This window comes from Heptranchias perlo, chromosome 15, assembly GCF_035084215.1.
Source record: "Heptranchias perlo isolate sHepPer1 chromosome 15, sHepPer1.hap1, whole genome shotgun sequence".
Classification (NCBI taxonomy): Eukaryota; Metazoa; Chordata; class Chondrichthyes; order Hexanchiformes; family Hexanchidae; genus Heptranchias; species Heptranchias perlo.
Window position 1 is genome coordinate 43,671,328 of NC_090339.1, and position 22,523 is coordinate 43,693,850.

Sequence of the window (22,523 nt, forward strand, 5' to 3'; positions counted from 1 at the left end):
TGTTAAAAAAGCATATGGGATCCTGGGCTTTATTAATAGAGGCATGGGGCTTGATATTAGGAGGGAGGCGGGTTGGTAACGCGCCCAGTGAATTCGAGTTGCTCTGCACACGATCGCAGCCTAATTGAAGCCACTTATCTTGGCTTCCGGGTTTCGTGCTGGAAAGCTGCGCAGCGGGTGGACTGCGCACCCGCATCATAGGCTGTCAGTTGGAGGAGCCCTATTTAAAGGGGCAGTCCTCCATTGACTGATGCTGCAGAAAAGAGCCAAAATTATAGCATGGAGCAGCCCAGGGGGAAGGCTGCTCCCAGGTTTAATGATGCCTCACTCCAAGTCCTACTGGATGGGGTGAGGAGGAGGGGGAGGACAGAGATCTTCTCCCCGGCGGACGGGAGGAAGTGGCCTGCCTCTGCCACCACGAAGGCCTGGCTCGAGCTGGCAAAGGAGGTCACCAGCACCACCAACATATCGCGCACCTGCATACAGTGCAGGAGGCGCTTTAATCAACTAAGTAGATCAGCCGAAGTGAGTACACTTACTCATTCCCCTACACTCCGTCTGCCACATCACTGCCCCCCACCCCACATCTCCTTCTGCACTGCCAACACTACTCTATCACATCACTCCTCACACCCACTCAAAGCTCATCCTCATCTTACCTGCACTTACTCACCTCGCCAGTACTCATCCCACCACTACCACTCAACCCAATCCTCATACAATCTCATGGCTCTGTCTCATACTCACCCTCTCAGGCATCTCTTTCATGGTCAGCCTCACCCAACCTGCCACTATCTGTGCTGCAGCCACAGGGCATGCATCACGTATGTGCAGTAGGAAGCGTAAGGCAAACGTGTCTGTGAGCATGAAGGGGATGCACAAGGGTGTTTGAGGGCTTGTCATGGTTTTTACTTATATTTGATTTCTGATCAACTCACATTACATATTATATTGTCACCACTACTGCCACGTCTTGGCCGTTCTTGACTGGCTTTTGCAATAATGCCCTTTCCTAAGGATCACCATGAAGACCCACACCTGATGCCACCCACTGTGTCACTGCAGAGTGGGTGTAGGTGTATTAGCAGGGTTTTTGTGCAGACGACTGAGAGACGCCGGCGATGTCCCCGGTGGCACCCTGGAAGGATGCGGAGGAGAAGTTGTTGAGGACAGCGACAGGTAAGAAGATGATGCTCGGGACAGCTGGGAGCAGCTCGGCATCAAGGAGGCTGCAGATGTCCACGACTACATGTCGAGTGACTCTGAGCCTCCGTGTGCACTACTCCTCAGAGAGGTCCAGGAAGCTGAGCCTCGGTCTGGAGACCCTGTGGCGAGGGTAGTGCCTTCTCTGGCACATCTCTCTCTGCGGTTGCCCTCCCTCCTGCTGTGCAGGTGGATGTGTCACAGCATTGTGTTGTGGAGCTCCACGTGTCAGAGGTGGACGGCGTGGCCGGTGAGGCTGGTGATGCTGTTCGTCCTCCGAGGAGGTCATGACTGCAGCTATGGCGGCCCCCACCCACAAGATGTATGTTTTGAGGGGGTCCGCAAGGTAGGTAAATGTGTCAGCACACCGGGTGAATTTTATTGTTAGGAGGAGGGTGGTGGAGGCCAAACTTTGTCCCAAGTGACAGAGTGGCCTCCTGCAATGAGTGAGGGTCTCCCCCCTTCCACCTGTCAAATGGACCTTTGCAGCTGCCACAGGCTGGTGGCTGCAACATGTCCATTTCAACTGGGAGTGTTTCCCCCAGTACGGGAAACACTCTCAGTTTAGATGAAAATCCCACCCTTCCTCAAATATCCTACAAATCAGGTCTGCTAACGACCTGAAGTATCAAAATAATTGCAGCCGTTCAAGAAGGCGGCTCACCACCACCTTCTCAAGGGCAATTAGGGATGGGCAATACATGCCGGCCTCGCCAGTGATGCCCACATCCCATGAACGAATATAAAAAAAAATCCCGCCGGCTTTAATTGCCGGTGGGAGTCCCGCATGCGGGGGCTGCACGTGCATCTAAGCGCGTCACTGGGGAACCCAGAAGTGGGCGGGTTGGAGCCGGGCTCCGGACCCGCCCCGGGAATCCCCAATTTTCGGAGCAATCCCGCCACGAACGCACCCACTCGGACGTCCGAAAATCGAGCCCATAGAGTACAAAAGCAAGGAAGTTATGCTAAACCTTTATAAAACACTGGTTAAGCCTCAGCTGGAGTATTGTGTTTGATTCTGGGCATCACACTTTAAGATGGATGTCAAGGCTTTAGAGATGGTGCAGAAGAGATTTACTAGAATGGTACCAGGGACGATGGACTTCAGTTATGTGGAGAGTCTGGAGAAGCTGGGGTTGTTCTCCTTAGACTAGAGAAGGTTAAGGGGAGATTTGATAAAGGTGTGCAAGATCATTATCGGTTGTGGTAGAGCAAATAAGGAGCAACTGTTTCCAGTGGCAGAAGAGTCGGTAACCAGAGGACACAGATTAAAGGTGACTGGCAAAAGAGCCAGAGGCGACATGAGGAAACATTTTTTTACCAGAGAGTTGTAATGATCTGGAATGCATTGCCTGAAGGGCGGTGGAAGCAAATTCAACAGTAACTTTCAAAAAGGAATTAGATAAATACTTGAAGGGAAAAAAATGCAGAGCTATGGGGAAAGAGCAGGAGAATAGGACTAATTGGATAGCTCTTTCAAAGGGCCGGCACATTCAGAATGGGCCAAATGGCCTCCTTCTGTGCTGTATTATACAATGATACTATGATTAATAGAATAACAGAGGAAATCCCTTCGAAATTCCTGTTTCCACCATGATGTAGGAGATTGCTTGTAAGGGTGGAGAAACATTCGTGAACATTTCTTTTCTGCTCAATATTACAGAAATAGTAGCTGATCTCACTTTGTATTTTTAGCTTTTAACTGTAATATTTTCTGTAATATTTATGAATTCATGCTGAACCTCCCTTTACTGCATTTTTTGTATTGCTTTACCAAGAGGGTTGCTTGTTAATTGTCCTAGCAGGATTGTGCCCCAAAATTTTTACTTCCAAATCCCTGTCCAAAAGTTGCATGATGATTTCCCTCAATGTGCTCAAGCCTCAATTTTTTTCTGTCTGAATTAGTAACGTACTGGTGCAAGGAACGGGATTCAATCCACCCTGATGACATTTGTAAAAGATTTGAAGAGATTGAGCAAATTTTTTTCTCCCCCTCTGCGTTTCTCTCCTCTCCTGACTCATGCTAGGGTACAGTCTGATGGCTATTGGCAGCCCTCCAGTACCTAACTCAAGTAGTTATTCTTCATGCACGTACGGAGATATGGTCAGCTGGGGCATGATCCAGCTGAGCCCAATCCTGTTGTCTCAATGCCCATACACACACACACTTTTCCGCAAATGACACTGAATAACAATTGGGAAAGGAAACAAATGTGAATTTCCCTCTCTCTGGCACTAAGGTCAATTGTGGCACCCAGATGACACCCCAGTTAAGGTCTGCTAACTCAGCACAGACCAGGGCTCAAACCTGAGACCTTCCTGGGCTGTGTCACACTGGACAATGCATCTGTCTACTGAGTTCATCAATGGGGCTGTAACTTGCTAGTCAATCAGGTGCTGACGAAAAGCACTGGCCTGGGATTAAGTTTACACTTTAAAAAAAAGTGACAATTGACAAAGGAGAGATCGTGCAATTTTTAACCCAGTGCAAGGGCATATAAATTTGCATTTCTTACTCACAGATGGTAAAGAATAATATAGTTATACTTTGTCATAAACTCCCCTGAATTAGATGTAATGGCATAAATGTGATTAAATCAATCTTTAAAATGGATTGTATAGTGGTTCAGATTCCTTTGGACACTTATTTGGAGTATCATGCAATCTGAATAGATTATTTTAGGACTCTCCTCTGCTTGGTCTGAAAACGAATTATGATTTTTTTGTGTTTTAGGCATTTTCATATTGCATATTTATTCCTTCACCAACTAATTTTGTGCCAGCACTCCAATTTTTTCTAAGCAGTTTATCTACTTTGTCAAAATGAAGCAATTATTAACTTCAGTGTCACAGTGGAATGGAGAAACATGGTTAATCTGAAAATATCCTTCCTTTAATAAAATCATTAAGCAAGCAGGTGCAAATAGCAAGCCCCAGTGCTTGAATTTCCAAATACTTACAGCAGCACTTAGGTTCTACCAATGCTGCAAAATCAATTCCCACCCTTTTTTTAATTTGCTGAACTAATTACTGTAATATATGGAATGGGGCTTGACCAAATTGCAATGAATTTATTCATGACTAGTCCTGAAAGATACCTTGAAAAATTGCATACCTGCAGAAAGAAACACCAAGAAAAGCAAAGAAAGTAAGAGACAGCTCAAAAATTAAAAAGGAATAGGAGATGGAAGGAACAAAAAAGGGAAATATAGAAGTGGACAAAAAATGTTTCTGAATTCTCTATGGTAATGATAAGCAAATTGGGTGCATCCCTCAAAAGGAACGCAGTCCCTTTAATTTCTGATTGTGCTTTTCAATAATGCCATTCTCTTAGGGTAAACCTAATTATCCTGTCGGACTTTCAAGCTCATTTCACACATATAACCTACAATTAAACTACACACAAAAAATATGGAGGTAGCAGGTTTATTGTACAAAACATTATCCTGTTCAGGAATTAAACAAGTTACTGTCTTCATTTTATTCTTCATGAGAAAAGGGGAAATGTCCTTCTGAACATGATGCTTAGCAGTTAGGGGATGCTTAGCAGTTCACAAACTGGGAACATTCACTAAATATTGACAAATAACAGTTCATAAATAAAGCTGTTCATTTTTTAAAATTTTATTTTGTAAGTTAAAATTTACCCTTTAAGAACTGAGCTTTCCAGGACCAGAATAAATATTGCAATAAGTTTATTCATAAAGTATGCAGTCCTGTGAATTAATAAGTATTCTGTACCATTTTCTGGCTTCAAATTTATGATGTTTAGTAATACAAATTTGCAGAAGATTATTTTTCAATATTCGATTTAACATTACTGTAGACATTGAAACCAAAGGGGGCATTTAATATGTGAAAAATAATAAAAATTGTTTGTTACGGAAATTCCTGTCCTTGAACACATCACTAATGTCAAGCAGAAAGGCACAACTAAGATTAACTAAATTTCAAAGAGCTTTGCATGGAACATCCTACACATCAACAAATGACTGTTGATATAATCTAGTTATAATTCATTGTAAGATGCCCTTCAACAAAGAAAATAAAAACTTTCAATTTTATAGATCCTTATCACGTTTCTAAGAAACATTTCATACTACAATAAATGAATTTGTGAACAGCAAGGTCCCACAAAAAGCAATAAGGCGAGTAAATGGTTAACCTATTGGTTGACGGAAGATATCAGCAGTACTCGTTGCCTTTCTTCTAATAGTGCCATAGGATTGCTAATGCCCACTTGAACCAATGGAACAGGCAGATGGGGCCATCAATTAACATCTCACCTAAAGGACAGCACCTCCAACAATGTAGTAGTCCCTCAGTACTGCAATTTAATTATCATCTCCAATTATGAATGCAAACTTCTGTACTGCAGCCTGAACTCACATCTTTCTGACTCAACTGCGAGAGTGCTACCAACTGGTTCAAGCTGACAACAGCTTTATTAAGAAAACTAGCTGATCTCCTGAAATGTTGCTCATGGGTAGTCTGGAGTCTGAAGCCTGGTTGTAAAGTTTAGCTGATAACCTGACAAGACTGTTGTTCAGGTACTCTCTATGGGGACGGGTTCTAAATAGATCCTGAGGTCAGTCAGAGTTTAAATGCTTTTGGTGAGGAATGTTTGCAGGTTGCCAGGTACTTGAAAATCTCTAGCTTCAGGTCAGCAAAAAGAACATGATGTTTTTTCATTTTTTTGATACTTTTCAGATTGTCGTCTGGAGTATGACAGACTCTCAAGAAAAATATTGCATGAAAAATACAAAACTGCAAGGTTGCATCACGGTCATTCTGCTTCCTAACACTCTGGGCAATAAAATCCCTTTGCATCTGTTGATATGCCCAAACCCTAACTCCTAGTGAATACTGTAAAATATTATAATTAGAAATAATAATTAATAAGTTAAGCCATGATATTTTCAAGTAAAGTTAATGTAAATAACTGTAGACCATTTATTTGTTTGCAATATGCTTTAAATAAAACAAATGCTGTGCTTTTGGACTTTTTGGTGCATCAATATGATAGCTAACCTCAAAGGAATATCATATAGAATACACTCCTCAGTGACATTGCTTTCATTCTTTTTCAATTAATTGTTAATCTAATATTTTTAATCTCCCTCTTCATTTTGTGCAGTGACAGTTGATTACCCTCAGAGTGATGAATATCCTTGCCAGTTTGTAGAACATGCTTTTACCAACTATTGTTAATAACATTGTGTAGAATTATAATGAAGGCCTTAGGAAGCACTACCAAAGCAGTGCAAGGTATATTTTTCAAATTAATGCTTTTGTTTTACAATAAACTGTATTGCATAAAATAAATGAGCTTTCCTGAATTATAAATAATTTAAAACATGGTTCATGTGCTTTGTGAACATTGGATGAATTTGATTGCACAGATTCAGAAGAAGCAAAAATGAACACATTTATTAAATATTAGTTTTGTGGATAGTCTATTAGAGTTAAACAATCTGATGGACCAAAAGCTCAGACATTAATGCATGACGAAGAACTGTATTTTTGGAATGAGCTTAGCAAATCAAAATTGTAGACTGTGATTACTTCAACTATTACTATATACTCAAGATTGATTTTGCCTTGTCTATAAATAATAAGTCATATACTTCAAATTCATAGGTTTTCAAATGCAGCCACCTGATCCTGCAGCCATATTTCAGTACTTTTCTGTATTTGTTGACTTACTAGTACAATATTTCTGTTGCATACTCATTAAGAAACATTTTCAGCAATGATAGCACCACTTTCCTTTGGGTAGCTGACAGTATCTTTTAATTAACACAGAAGTGTCAGTATTTACAGAGCATCCCTGATGGAGTGAAGTTTTAAAACCACGGCTTTCATCAGCCTGAGATCTTCTATTTAAGCAAAAGAGTATAGAGGGCAATTGTAACCTAATCCACCCAGAGGGAAACTAATGGGATCAGATTAGCTACTCATTTTAAACCCTGCTCAATTTTGACTTCAATGGAAAGTAAAATCGGACGGGGTGTAAAACGGACGGCCGATTCGATCCTGTCAGTTTCCCGCTAGATAGGTTAGGTTAACATTACCCCCTGTGTTACTCGAGTAAATGTCCTCAAGGTGATTAAAGTGCAGTACTTGTCTGTACTCCTTTCTTTAAGTAACCCTCTACCTCCTATTCCAGTGTACAACGGTGGAATCACCACTATGGCCATAAAAATTATGTCGAACTACAAAACAAGCATCATGAAAACATGCTACAAGGACTGAATAATAGTTCAATAGTATCAGACACAGGACTCCAGTATCTCTTTCTAACCTCCTCCTCTTTTCTCCTATTGGCAGTGACCCATTGCAGAGGTACAGTTCCATAAGTGTCACCAGCCCCATGTGATCTTTCCCAATTGGTCCTTCTTCATGTATGAACCCTTGAGATTGATTATTTGACTATGGAATGGTCCAACTCTGTCCTCAACTGATGTCTACACATGTGCACTTTGATGCAGGATAACAACCAGGAGTGGGAACATTGGCTGGGTTTTCCCTCCATAGCCTGGGGACACTGTAATCTATTGTAGTGCCTCTACAGCTGTGTTGGCTGAAATCAGCTAACCTAACACAGAGCTAAGATCAAACCTGGAATTTTCCTGGTTTGTAAAAATGCAGTACCACAGGACTTGGTGCTACCAGGGGAGTCCACCTCTATAATTTTAATATGATAACATAACAAATTAGTTCTTCATGAAAGAGAGATTTAAATACAAGAAGACAGGCAGATGCCAGAAGTAAATTGACATAATAATAAATAGAACAGCTGGGGTTTTTCACTTAAGCCATTGTTTATGTAAATTGTTTTCTTGGTGTGTAGTTAACACATGAACACACCCTATAAATCTTTTCTCTCCTACCCTATTTTCTCCCTCTTCAACCATTAGCTTTCTCCACCCACACTGACCTCCTTGGTTGGGATGGGTTAGCCCACTTCCTGGTTGAGTACTCAGAAAACATGTTTCAGCAGCATGAGTAGGGATTGCCCTCTGTCTTCTAAATCATGACCTTGTACCTCTATCACATGGCCCAGGTAAGACTTTGGAATTTACCTTTGAGGAGCAGTCTGAGAATATGAATACTAGTCAAGACTAGGATTCAAAACATGGGCTACTAAATGGGGATCCAGTGCTCACTGTAGTAATCAAACTTAATAGATCAATCACAGATTCTGCAGTAATTACCTATTAGAATCCATTCTTTTAAAAGGAATTTTGTGTTCCTTAAAGTACAGAATCAAGAGGTGGTGAGGGGTGGGGGAGATGTCTATGTTAATCATATATGAACTCTGATTGGCATGAATCTTCTTATGTTACTATAGAAACACAGTGAACTGTTAACAAAGTTCAACTTAATTAATTGATATTAAACTACATTTGGCTTTGTGCAAGATCTTTCAGGGAAGATATAAAGCAAATTATTTTCATTACTATTTGGCAGTTTTAGGGGAATTTTTTATTGTCCATATTTAGTTAATTTGTGCCTTTCTTTCATATAACTCTTACCAGTTACCCACCAAAAGGATGAGGAAGGAACTTACCCTGAAGTCTCTGACATTTTTGCTCTGTAGCTGGCTTTTAGGCATCATCTAAAATAGATCTCAGATGACTTTCCTTCTGATTGCTACCCCCTCTCTTCCTTTGGGAAACATCTCACCTAAATGTAGTGCGTCTCACTGATTATATTTGTCAAGGGGCAGAATTCAACCTGTGGTGGATTGAAGTCCACGTGCAGTGTCCTGTGCTACTGAGCTACCGTAGCTTATCTTACAGAATGCGTGTAGAATTAATAATCCCATTGGGCTCAAAGATTGTGAGATAATAACATATGTATTTAAGAAGGAATTAATATTTGTTTGCTATCACTTTCAACAGTTAGCGCACAATTTGAGTGAAATTGCGATTTGCGATATTTTTATACAAATCCATCAATGCATTCATCTGAAATTAAGCTGCGTGCTATCTTACGAAAGAGATTAACTCATTTGATAAACAGTTAATACATTTACTAAAATAGAAGAAAAACAAATTTCATACACATGCATTAACAAGCTCGTATGCTAATACCGCCTAGCGTGATTTCACTTTAATTGTGTACTAATTGAAGAAAATGGTAGTAATCCAACTGTTAACGCATTCAGCTGCTGATAATGCACAGTGTGATCTCAAGCTAAATACTTTTGTCATGAACCTTTTTTTAAAAAAAAACTTTTGAAAAACATTTCTAACAAAAATGAAGACTTTTTTTTGTCTAAGATTTAGCTTGGTACTAGATTCAATAATTCTGGCATGGTGCATAATGTGTTAAACCTAACTTCATTCACATAAATCATATCCCAGATTAACATAATACAATAGTTGCAATAGTTTGTCTGCGATGACATGTCTGGGTGGGGGGTGGTGGGGGGGAGGGGGCAGTCACTCAATTCAAATACAAACATTTTTTAGAATTTTCTCAAATTTGTAAAAATGGACAGGTCAAATAGCTTCCATAGACAGTGAAAAAAGCAACCAGGAACTGCTGTGTGGGAATATTTATTGTATCATAGCTTAGCACAGCAATTGCAAACTATTTAGAAATTTTTACTACATGAGGAGCTAGTTGAGTTCAACAACTACTAAAAATATATGTTGTGTCACTGCTAGTATTCACTTGTTTTTTTACTGTTTAATAAATTTGTTTGGCAATTAAAGTCAAAACCTAGTATGGTATTATTCTGCTGCTTTCCAAAGCCAAAGAAGATCACCTAAAGGCACCTGATAAAATGAAAATAAACTGAAGAAGGGTTTCTGTTTGATCCCTGGGCACACTATAAGTTTGCGTAGATATCCAAGGAATTGAAAGTACTTTCTTTTTCATTGGGGCAAAGGGAGCAAGGTCCCTTTGTTGAAAGGAGGACTTGATTAATATCATATCTTATGTCTCTCAGAAACACCTCAAAGTGCTTTGTATACAATGAAACACTTTTGACAAGGACTGTGTTTATCATCTTGTCTGAAGTACATCTTGAAATACAGAAGCTAAAAAAGAATCTACAGTAAAAAGAGTAAAGAAATCCCCAAAACATAACATATATAAGATTGTAAATGCAAGAGTTTGACAAGAAATTTGAATCCAGTAACAACTTTCCAACCAATCACAGTAAACAATTTGCAAAAAGTGGAACCTAGCTATATAAGGCACTAACTTGAAAATATATGTAGTCTGTAAGTACATACATTGATAGCAAACTTTTTTTCATATTTAGTCTACTTAATGGTAACAATCAACATCTACAATGGATTATGGCATGTGAATTTAAGTATTCAACATTTTGTTACCAAGTATAATCAAAAATGGAAAAGTAATATATGATTTTAAGATTAAATTTCAATGTCCACATTCTGCTTTTCAGACAATTTGCTTGATTTTATTTCCTTTTTTGACCCTTTAAACCACAAATTTGTTATTATAATAGAGATTTATTTAAATGAAAATATTTTAAGATGTGATATCAATAAAATCTACTTTTTTAAAACATGCTCAAAAATCCAGTTCTTACAACTTAAATTTTAGTTCGATTCCAGATGAACAAAATGCAATTTACTGTCCATTTATGGAATGTATTATATCTATACACTAAATTCTGTCATACAACAGGAAATTATATACTTCCATGTGTAACTACCATAGACAAGTTTGAACTCATAATCTAAGATGATAATCCAATGCAGTACAGAAGGAGTACTACTTAGTTGGTACCATCCTTCAGACACAGTTCTTGTCAAAAGTGTTTCATTGTATACAAAGCACTTTGAGGTGTTTCTGAGAGACATAAGATATGATATTAATGCAAGTCCTCCTTTCTTATCCTTTTGTAAGGCTTTCTGATATAAAACACATTTTTGTGATGTGCTCACCAATAACAAACCCAAATAAAACTAACCATGACATACGGAATCCTGGGCTTTATAAATAGAGGCACAGTGTACAAAAGCAAGGAAGTTAAGTTGAACCTTTATAAAACACTGGTTCGGCCACAACTGGAGTATTGTGTCCAATTCTGGGCACCGCACTTTAGGAAGGGTGTGAAGGCCTTAGAGACGGTGCAGAAAAATTTACTAGAATGGCTCCAGGGATAAGGGACTTCAGTTAAGTGGATAGACTGGAGAAGCTGGGGTTGTTCTCCTTAGAGCAGAAAAGGTTGAGAAGAGATTTGTTAGAAGTGTTCGAAATCATGAAGGCTTTAAATAAAGTAAATAAAGAGAAACTGTTCCCATTGGCAGAAGGGTCGAGAACCAGAGGAGACAGATTTAAGGTGATTGGCAAAAGAAGCAAAGGTGACATGAGGAAAAGCTTTTTTGCGCAGCAAGTAGTTATGATCTGGTATGCGCTGCCTGAAAGGGTGGTGGAAGTAGATTCAATCATGGCTTTCAAAAAGGAATTCGATAAATACTTGAAGGGAAAAAATTTGCAGGACTACGGGGAAAGAGCAGGGGAATGGGAATAACTGGATTGCTCTTAAAAGAGCCGGCATGGGCTCGATGGGCTGAGTGGCCTCCTTCTGTGTTGTAACCATTCTATGATCCTATGATTCTATGTCACCACAATAACTTTCTATGACTTCCAAGATATAAAGGGTGTCTCTTGTGCCTAAAAAACTAATTCCAATAATGATTTTATATATATATAAATATTTCAGCTGAGCTTTAAGTCAGCCTTTAGTTTTCTAGAAATAAAAGCTTTCAATATTAGAGACCAAAAAAGGTCTACAAATCAGTCAAAACATTATCCAGCTGTGAGAACATAGGAACAGGAGTAGGCCATTTAGCCCCTCGAGCCTGTTCTGCCAGTCAATGAGATCATGACTGATCTGTGACCTAACTCCATATACCCGACTTAGCCCCATATCGCTTAATACCTTTGGTTAACAAAAATCTATCAATCTCAGATTTAAAATGAACAACTGAGCTAGCATCAACTGCCATTTGCGGAACAGAGTTCCAAACTTCTACCACCCCTTGCGTGTAGAAGTGGTTCCTAACTTCACTCTTGGAGGTCCTGGCTCTAATTTTTAGGCTATGTCACCTAGTGCTAGGCTCCCCAATCAGCTGAAATAGTTTCTCTCTATCTACCCAATCAGTTCACCTTAATATCTTGAAAACCTCGATCAAATCACCTCAGGGAATACAACCCTCGTTTGTGTAATCTCTTCTCGTAATTTAACCTTTGGAGTCCAGGTATCATTCTAGTAAATCTACGCTGCACTCCCTCCAAGGCCAATATATCCTTCCTAAGGTGTGGTGCCCAGAAGAGATAAGAATATCAATATAAACTGAAAGATCTATTAATGTCAAATGCATTTTTAACTTTTCCAATACAAAAGATATTTTGCAATTTATCTTTTAAACTATAACTGCATTAATAATTTTGATGATGCCATTGATAAGATAGTTAGACCCAGGGAATTTTATTGTTCACGGCTAAGTGCATGGTGTGTAATGAAGCTTCAGTTCAGCACATGTCTTCAGGTTTGGGAAAATATCAGAATGGAATTTTACATTATTGAAGCGACACTGATGTGGATGAAGACACATCTATGAATGCAAGTGTGATTTCCACAAAGCTTAGCTTTGAAAGCTATCAAAAGCTTGACTAGCAGATTTCATTAAAAACATTTGGAAAAAATCCCAACAAAACACTTCTCAGTTCATTGGGTGACAAATTACTACACAAGAACAGACTGTTTACAGACACATTGCTGGATGCACTGATGCTTCCTAGCGTGCCCAGAGGCTGATGACATCTATCGCTTGCTGAAAGTACAGTATAATATTATTAAGTTATCGAGGCAAAACTTCAGCATTATAGATTCAGAAGTGGACTATGTAAATCATTCAATATAGCTATTTCCCCCCTCCTCAAAATGATATTAGTCACTCATTCTGGGGTTCAGTTCTTTAGGCAATGACAGCCTTCTGGTACCTTACCCAAGTGCCCATGCTTCATTAGTAAGCCTAGATGGTGAATGTTGTCAAGATAGTTGATCACTGGAAATATGAGGGGGCATCACATCCCAGCCTGATCCTGTTCTCTCCTTGGCCTCTCTATAAGTAGACTTTCTAGTATCAGTCACTGGGTGGAAATCAAGAGCAGCAATCCAAGCTGATTTTTAAAATCTCTTCCCTACTATGGAGACACCAATGCCATCTGTAGTGCCCCATTGCTGCCCATTGCTTAGATTAGCTAACTGACTATAAACCAGGATCAAACCTGAAATTCTTCCTCTTCTGTATTGCTTACTATCTCAACCATACATTGCACTTACCTACTGAGTCACTGGGAAGCTCCACCATGGTCTATTGGGATAAGCACCCACTATGTTCTATAAAACATGCTTAAATTATTAAAATGTTATTTTGTGAAAATATTATGTTATTTTTATAATTTATTGAAAAAATGAATTACAGATTCAGAACAGACTGTTTACAACTGTATGTTTTTCAGCATTGCCATTTTCAAGAGGAAGCCAGAATCTGTTAAGAAACCACTTTATCAAGGTTCGTGAATATCTAATGAGATTTGAATTATTAACGTTAGACTTTAGTTTTTAAGTACATTCAAGACAACAATTGATCATTCCTATGTGGACTACTTATGACAGGGTAAATCTGTGACAAAAGGTAAAATTTGATTAATTGCTTTCAAGCTATTGAGGGAACATGGCACCTGTTCAAGATTGGCCAGCCAGCCAACCAGATGACAAATGGAAAGAGAATATCATCAGATAAATTCATCCTACTGCAGAAAGGGAAGGTGGAAAGAGGAGGAGGAAGACTGCAAACTTACAAATCATGCAGCAAAGGCTAAGCAATCAGACTGGGAAGTAATACATGTGGAACTCATAATCTACACAGAGCAGCTGATTCCCTGGCTGTTTACTTACACACCCACTCTGTTGAATTGGTATCGTTACAACACATGGTGGTTTTATGATTATAATTACTTGAAAATATTGAATTGACATGATTAGGATAGATGTATGTACCATGTAGTAACATTTCTGAGCTTGAGAAGAGTGCATGTTTTCACACTGACTATCAAAAAACATGACAGTATTATATTCAAAATAAAAAAGTTCAGAAAGTGAGTGTGTGAACTCCAGCAGAGGTTGTTAGGATGTTAATATTCCTTATGCTTGTCAAGATATACAATTATGTGAAAAGCATTAATTCCCTAACACAGACATTGTTATTACAGTGATTCACAAAAGTAAAATTGCTGCTTTGGAGGCTAAATCCATCAGGCAAATTGCACCACTGCTAGCAAACTCTGCTGGAGTTCATGCATTCACTTACTTAACTCTTTTACTCTGAATATGATATGTAATGTAATGACCTCCACAGCTTTGAGTTGAAAAGAAATGCATTTGTGGGCCTTGCCTAATATCTTTACTTTGTTCTTACTTATTTAATTTTTTTTTTAACACTTTAGTCGTTGCACTAGTGGCTTGGAAACCACAGAAGTTACAATTATGTCATTTCACTCTCAACGCATTTTCCTGACCTGGAGCATTATACCGGGTGGAGAAATCAGCTGACTAATTCATACTTTGTTTTTTATTACAATTCAGAGTCAGAGCCTAATGATGATTGAAGTGCTTCCTGAACCTTTACTTAAATTGTAATCTATAACACTGGACAATCAGAGCAAAATCACAGCTATTATTTGCATAATGCATATATGTGTGTACTGCAGTTTTTTGTAATTTTATTTTATTAATAGCTAAGAACTTGGTAAACCAACAACAGATTTTTAGCTTGTACCAAGTCTCTTTTTCAAGGACCTACTATATTCAGTATATAACAGAGATAAAAAATTACTCAACAAAATCTTTCTATAGTGACTTTGGGAACATAATATCAGTTCTGAAAATGTGTTTCTGGGGAAAGAAAACACAACACCAGTACACACTGCATCAAATTCACACCCTTTCATTATTATCTAATTTGTTAAATGAATAGAAGGCCTAGCCTTAATTTTATTTATGATAAAGAAATATCAACACTGATAGCTCAATATATTAAAAGTGAAAGTTATGGATTTAATTCCCAAGCATACTCTGACATGCAAACCATGCAGACCACTAGAATTTATAATCAAATTATTTACACAAGAAGATATGCTGTAGTGATAACATATGCTGAAAATCAATACCACTAGTTTTTGGCTTCATAGAAAAATGGATAGAATCACAAAAAAAATCTGTAAAAAGGCTTGAAATTCCATGTTAAAAAGGAATTTGATTTATTCAGTCATCAGGCACTGGGTGTCAATATCAGGGAAATGTTAGGAGTGAAATTTATTGAGAACCTATTGCAAACCTATTTAAGCACAGTGAGCTGCAATTGTTTTAAAGAGTGAGGTATGTCAAAATTGGTAACATTTTTAAACTAAATGAGCGAGTCTCACTCTAATGAGTGGGAGTTGCTAGGTCTGTTGGCATTTTAGAGTAAGCACCGTTCTTAATATGCATATGGTGCAGACAGAAGAGATCAGTATTCTTTGCTATCACTCTCCAGTCAGCCTCATCACATTGATGGTGTCCTATAGCTGTCATACAATCGATTAGCTGTGTTTTTGGCCAGTTTGTGCTGAAGGGGAAATGTAATGATTGTCAAAACGTGACCTACTATGTTCTACACAAACAACTTAGGCAATGTTTAAAAGTCCTTGTTTAAACTGCAGTGATTGTCAAATACATGTTTTCATTTCTGTTAATATCTGGAATTGGAATTTTAATCCTTTCTCTGATAGGATGTATCAGATAGTAAACAGATATGGCACGAATCAATTAATGCCAAATGTAGGAAATTGCCAGCTAAGCATTAATTACTTGATAGTCTGTGTGATGTGGGTTTCAAATCTTAGATTAAGTATTGAATTATATTTCTAGTGCCATTACATGTTCTTGCTAAAGGCCCGAATGGAAATCGAAATTGAGAAATAGGTATTCATTTATACAATTTGATAAGAGTTAAGAAATTATGTAGGAAATTAATCATAATTATATGTGAACTAGACAACTTCATAAATGCTGCTCATTATGTGAGGAGGTGGTGGAGTATGTCAGCAGGCCTCCCTGGCCCTAAATAGAAGGTACAAACTTCCTGCTATTTAAATGCATTTTGTTCAAGTAGATTGCTGTTGAAGGGTAAAAAATAGCACGAGTCAGAGATGCAGCAGCAGAATGTTTACCCACTGAGCGCCGTAGAATAAGAGAGCGATTGCACAGCCCAGGGAACTGGGATTCACACCATTAGCTAAGTGACAGAATGAGAGATGAGCAACTTTGTAGCTAAAGCAGAGGCAAAAGGAAGTAGCTTCGGATTGGAACAGTATCCATGTTAGGTGTTAGTACGAGATATACACAGCCATTTGCACATCTGCATTGGAACTATTTATGCATGTATGCAAGAGGTACATCACCTGCAAAGCTCCACATGTCATACAACAGACTTTATTAGGCGTAATCCTAGGCGCGCACACATAGTGGGAATATGCGTAGATACGTAGATGCACAGGTTAGCGAGCTTATTGGAGGAGTTTGTGCAGATGCTTGTGTTCTGGGTCATCCATATCTTCGTTAATTTCTATGTCAAGGTGATTTCATTTGCACAGCATATCAGCAGTGAAATTTCGCCTTCCAAACTGCAAATCAGCAGTGTCCAGGGGATCGGTTGTATGGTGTCCTACATTCCAGGGCCCAATGGTCATTTGTAGTCTCAATATTTTTGATGATTCCAGTGCAAATAGGGGCCTTTGGAAGTACTCGTGTATTATTTTCCCTAATAGACTTCCCTAATGATACTATTATATGTACTGAATTGTTAAAGAATTGCATTATTAAATGCAATTTGACACACTTATCCCTCGAATGACTGGAATAATGTTCTGCTGCAGATCATGGAGATATTTATTTTATTTTTGATACTGTTAATAGCCTGCTCCTGTTATTGAGTCGGGTCTCTTAACATTGAGAATTGCAATTCTGAAAAATATTTTTCTGATGCTGCAAACAGAAAGCAGATTTTGACCTACTGCAAGTTGATTTATTTTCAAACTACTGAGCAGAACCCGCGGTAATAGGTTGGCTAGTAGTTTTTTTCTAGATACCCATATAGGATATCTCCCTCGTCGATACTGGGTAGTGGATGCTTGAACATCCCATAACAGCTGTACAAAAAGCAAAATGCTACAGATGCTGGGAATCTGAAATTAAAACAAAAAGTGCTGGAAACACTCAGCAGGACACGCAGTCTTTGTGGAGAGGACGATAGGGTTAACTTTTCAGGTCGATGGCCTTTCGCCAGAACCGGATGGTACTTTGGTCTTTATAACCACTCGTCTTATCTGCATGAATCAACGGCGAAATTCGGCCACGTTTTTGGTGACTGAATTGATTATGTAACAACTTCACACGCTTGTTTTAAGTAGGGCGAACGCACTTCACACCTCATAATGCTTTGATACTTGCTAAGTGTTCAGAAATATTGCGAGCTCCACATTGACGCATTAAACAGCAACTTCGCCAGTACTTTGTATCAAAACCTACAACCGATTCCTCATAGTTTACAAATAAATTCTCCAGTGGTACTGACTCGCTAAAATGTTAAGTTCTACCGCAGTGTACTATTTTCTGTGCATTCTGCCATGAATCTTTGATCACTGCATTCAAATGTGACTTTCTAGAGTAAAATGTACATTGAGCAGTTGTGGTCCCAGAAGGTAATTCGAGAGACGTTCCTTAAATACAAGCCTCAGGAAGGCAAAGGGGGGAAGAGTAACGGGGTGGCAGTGAAGAAATGAAAGAGGCGGAGGGAGAAAGAAATGGAGAGAAAGAGAACAATTCTGGTTTTAGAGGGGAAAAAACTTTCAGGTCTGCATTACTGGAAAAGGAGATCCGAGATTGCTGCGGTTCATTGTCAGAGGGTATCGGGTGTGTATGTGACACTTAATACACGGGGTAGATCCAATTAAAACAGGAAAAGGTCACTTAAGGATTTCCATAACCTAGAGCGATCTCTGGAAATAAAAGAAATATCAAAAAATACAGCGCCTCGAATTGGTGGGACACTTACAAGAGCCCGGTAGAAATGAATGGGACACAAATCCCCTGTGGACGGTTAGATTTAGCTGAGAGTCTGTCTCCGGATTAATTAGATTCTGCACTGAAAGCGTTCTCTCTCTCTCTCTCTCTCCCCCCTTCCTGTAGCAGGCATGGTCAATACGAATGAATTTGTAAGATATGTAACTGACGCGAATACGCTGCCATGCCAAAATGTTATTGCTGCTGACCCAGAGGTTAGTATTTAAAAAAAAAACACATATACAACACACAGATCACAGTCCCAAAAACGTTTGAGGTAAAGGTGTGCAGCAATAGACAGCGGTTATTTTCAAATGACAGCGCAACAAAGTGCTTCGAGACCTGCTTACTAATGAGCTGGGACCTTGCAACAACTGCAGAGTCCGTAAAAAAATAGGACGTGGCGGAGAGAATCTGCAAACGTAGCGGAGTCATTTTTCATCGCAAATGTCTTTATGGGAGCCAGCAGAGTCCAGCATGGTTAGCACAGATCAAGCTATACCCAAACTACACTTACACACATAATGCTCGGTAATATGTGAAACAGAAGCACCTTATCATCGCTATCTAAATATAGCGCACTGTAGATTTTAGATTTCTACCAAATACAAAAGTTCTACCAACAGACAAGAACACCCATATATTAAAATGAATCGTCTCATTGCACCTATAATGCACACGGGTAGAGAAGTGCCCCTTTAATAACACTGTACTACATCGAGCTGTACAGGTCAATAGATTGCTACATGCATGTAACAAGATATCAAAACTGTACAGATTAAATGAAGTAGGTATCTGGCGAAAATGAGTAATATGGACTTCAATTAGTTTTCTTCTGTAATAGTGTCAGTAGGCTGACTCCATTAACTTTTGAGTTTTTTTTTCATTTCAGGGCTTCAGTCCAAACACAGAGAGGCGAACTGCAAAACTGTACTCACAAGCATTGGTCACTGAGAAACTGTTGGAAGACTCGAGGTTATCGACATGTGGGGTGAGAGCAAAGGGAGCTTCGGAGATGTTTGGGTTTGTGTTGTGAAGGTAAATCCCGAATCGAAAGGCGCTATTTTCCTGATCTGTACTTCTCGCGAACAGTCCCCCTATACAGAATTAAAAAGAGATCAAATCGACTTGTGCCGCATAACCCTCGTTCAGTTGCCGCTCCATATTACAACACGACACAGATGTAAGCTACACTATAGATTAGAATGTCTTAGCTATATCTTAATGTGATTAAACAAAACACGAGCAGAAATCAGGTTAACTTTCTTTTAGGATTAAAGTACCCCCCACTTTTGACAGGCATCAATTAAAAATAACTTGATTTATTTTAATACATTTAAGTCGCTATCCGTGATCTTGTTTGCTGTCGCTCGGTGTGAAGTTCTATACCGTTTCTGTACTACACTTAATACAAGAGTTACTTACCTATTTGGACATTGCTGGGGAAAGCACCCAAGGCTACACCAAAAAGCACGTTGAGTAATAGGAAGACAGACTGCAGAAGGTTTTGTCCCATTTTCTCCCTGATTTCAATTCCTTAAGACCGACCTGAAAAAAGGCAAGTGCACCTCTCTGAAAATAAATCCCACTCTCCCTCTTCTTTCGTTCTCCCTCTCTCTCTTCAAAGCGTCTCAGTTACGACCACCGAGCTGGGCGAGGATAAAATATTCTGCCAGAGGAAAATAGGACTATTTCACACTGGCAAAGATGGTGGTGAAGTGAGGAGCGGTTCTGAACATGCGCCTCCAATTGGAGCGGCGGGGGAATATTGATCAAACTTGATCTGACGTTGAATTAAGCAGCATCTCTTAACATCCCTGCAACTGCAGAGCGGGCTGCAAACCACAAGTACAACGCGATGTGCTGAATAGAAAACACAACTCTCACGTGTACTCAAAACATTAAAGGGACATCGTCGCGTTTTTTTTAACCTAAGATGCAAATATATCAGAAACCAAAAACGGCATAGAATCATACAGCACAGAAGGAGGCCATTCGGCCCATCCTGCCTGAGGCGGCTCTTTGAAAGCTGGGGTTTGCTTGCCTCGATTATTGTTCTGAAGTTTGAATATACCGTCTATTTTCAGTTGAACATAGAAATGTGCAGGGCCGGGGGAAGAAAGCCCAATTCGGTCCATCTAGCCCGCCCCCAGGATTCAAAAACAGAACGATGAGTCCAATTCAATAATACTTCGCATTCATTTGTAATAAAATGTTGCAAAAGCCCAGTTTTGGTATGTCAATTATTTGGTTTGTGTGATGGTTCGACGTTATTAATTATGTAATCAGCCTGCCATTATTATAAATCCCGTAACTTTTTAATCAATATGTAACTATTCTTCAGAGTTTTGGGGGGAAAGAGTTTGTGACTAACAAAACTCATAGCTTTCCTGGAAGCTATGAGAATTCACACCAGGCCTTGGTATACCCAAGGGTTAGAAGTGCAGGCTTGTGTTAGGGTGGTGATAATAGATTTTATATATCTTCATCTAAACAGGTGATTGTATATGTTGATTTTCTCACTACACAACAACAACTTTCATTTATATACAATAACAATAACTTGCATTTATATAGCACCTTTAACATAGTAAAACACCCCAAGGCGCTTCACATGAGCGATTATCAAACAAAATTTGACACCGAGACACAGAAGGAGATATTAGGACAGCGTCAAAGAGGTAGGTTTTAAGGATCGCCTTAAAGGAAGGGAGACAGGTGGAGAGGTTTAGGGCAGGAATTCCAGAGCTTAGGGCCTAGGCAGCTGAAAGCATGGCCGCCAATGGTGGAGCAAAGAAAATTGGGGATGCTCAAGAGGTCAGAATTGGAGGAACGCAGAGATCTCAGAAGGTTGTAGGGCTGGAAGAGATTACAGAGATAGGGAGAGGGTGAGGCCATGGAGGGATTTGAAAACAAGGATGAGAATTTTAAAATTGAGGCATTGCCAGACCAGTAGCCTACATAGGTCAGCGAGCATAGGGGTGATGGGTGAACAGGACTTGGTGCGAGTTAGGATACAAGCAGCAGAGTTTTGGATAATCTCAAGTTTATGGAGAGTGCAAGGTGGGAGGCCAGCCAGAAGAGCATTGGAATAGCCAAGTCTAGAGGTCACAAAGGCATGGATGAGGGTTTCAGCAGCAGATGAGCTGAGGCAGGGGCAGAGACAGCGATGTTCCAGAGGTGGAAGTGGGCAGTCTTGGTGAAGGAGAGGACATGGGGCTGGAAGCTCAGCTCAGGGTGAAAAAGGATGCCAAGTTTGTGAACAGTCTGGTTAAGCCTCAGACAGTGGCCAAGGAGAGGGATGGAGTCGGTGGTTAGAGAATGAAGTTTGTGGCGGGGACTGAAGACAATGGCTTTGGTCTTCCCAATATTGAAGTGGAGGAAATTTCTGCTCATCCAATATTGGATTCCGACAAGCAGCGTGACAAATCAGAGGCAGAGAGGGGTCGAGAGAGGTGGTGGAGAGGTAGAGCTGGTTGTCATCAACATACACGTGGAACCTGACATTGTGTTTTCAAATGATGCAGCGGTGGGGCAGCATGTAGTTGAGAAATAGGAGGGAGCCAAGGATAGATCCTTGGGGGATTCCAGAGGCAACGTAATGCCTTTAATGTAGTAAAACGTCACATATATGGAAAGGCCTGTTTCCGAGAGGAAGAGGGAAGGAAGTTATCATTTCACTCTTGTTTTCCGAGGCTGAGTTGAAAACCTGATATTTTTGAATGGGGGAACCCTACAAGATTGAGAATGCTTTGCAGGATTTCTAAAATAAACCTGAAAAGTTGGACATATCCTGCTATGAGACCGAGTTGTTTTTTGAATAATATAGATACAGATCAGAAGTTCCCAAGCTGGATTCTTGGTTTGTGCTAAGTTAGCTGTTCCCACGGGGGGCAGCATTTGCGGTCTACGATTGGCCTCAGTGGCCCTGGGTTATACAAGGGAGAAAAAGGTTAATGGGGTACTTGTTGCCTTAACATCAGCTGACGAAGTTATTATCAAGCACTTAAATTTGTACATATAAAAGTTACATTGTTTTCAACAGTGAAACATTTGTTTGAATCAGTGAACAAAACTGGCATGACTTTAAAAGAAACTGAACTGTTCGAATTCAAAATATAATCCACGGAAGAGTTGGATTAGTACCTCTTTCAGTTCG

At 39.6% G+C, this 22,523-nt stretch overlaps 1 protein-coding gene across 1 annotated transcript in view; it reads right to left on the reverse strand.

Moving 5' to 3' along the window:
• gria3b (glutamate receptor, ionotropic, AMPA 3b) overlaps positions 1 to 20,100 on the reverse strand; it is a 293,069-nt gene extending 272,969 nt beyond the window's left edge. The window contains exons 1-2 of the mRNA XM_067997137.1: positions 19,790 to 20,100; positions 19,303 to 19,461 (exon numbers count right to left, since the gene is read on the reverse strand). Coding sequence (XP_067853238.1) covers positions 19,303 to 19,461; positions 19,790 to 19,880 — 250 coding nt within the window. The 5' untranslated portion in view covers positions 19,881 to 20,100. The remainder of the gene's footprint in view (positions 1 to 19,302; positions 19,462 to 19,789) is intronic.
• Positions 20,101 to 22,523: the final 2,423 nt, after the last annotated feature.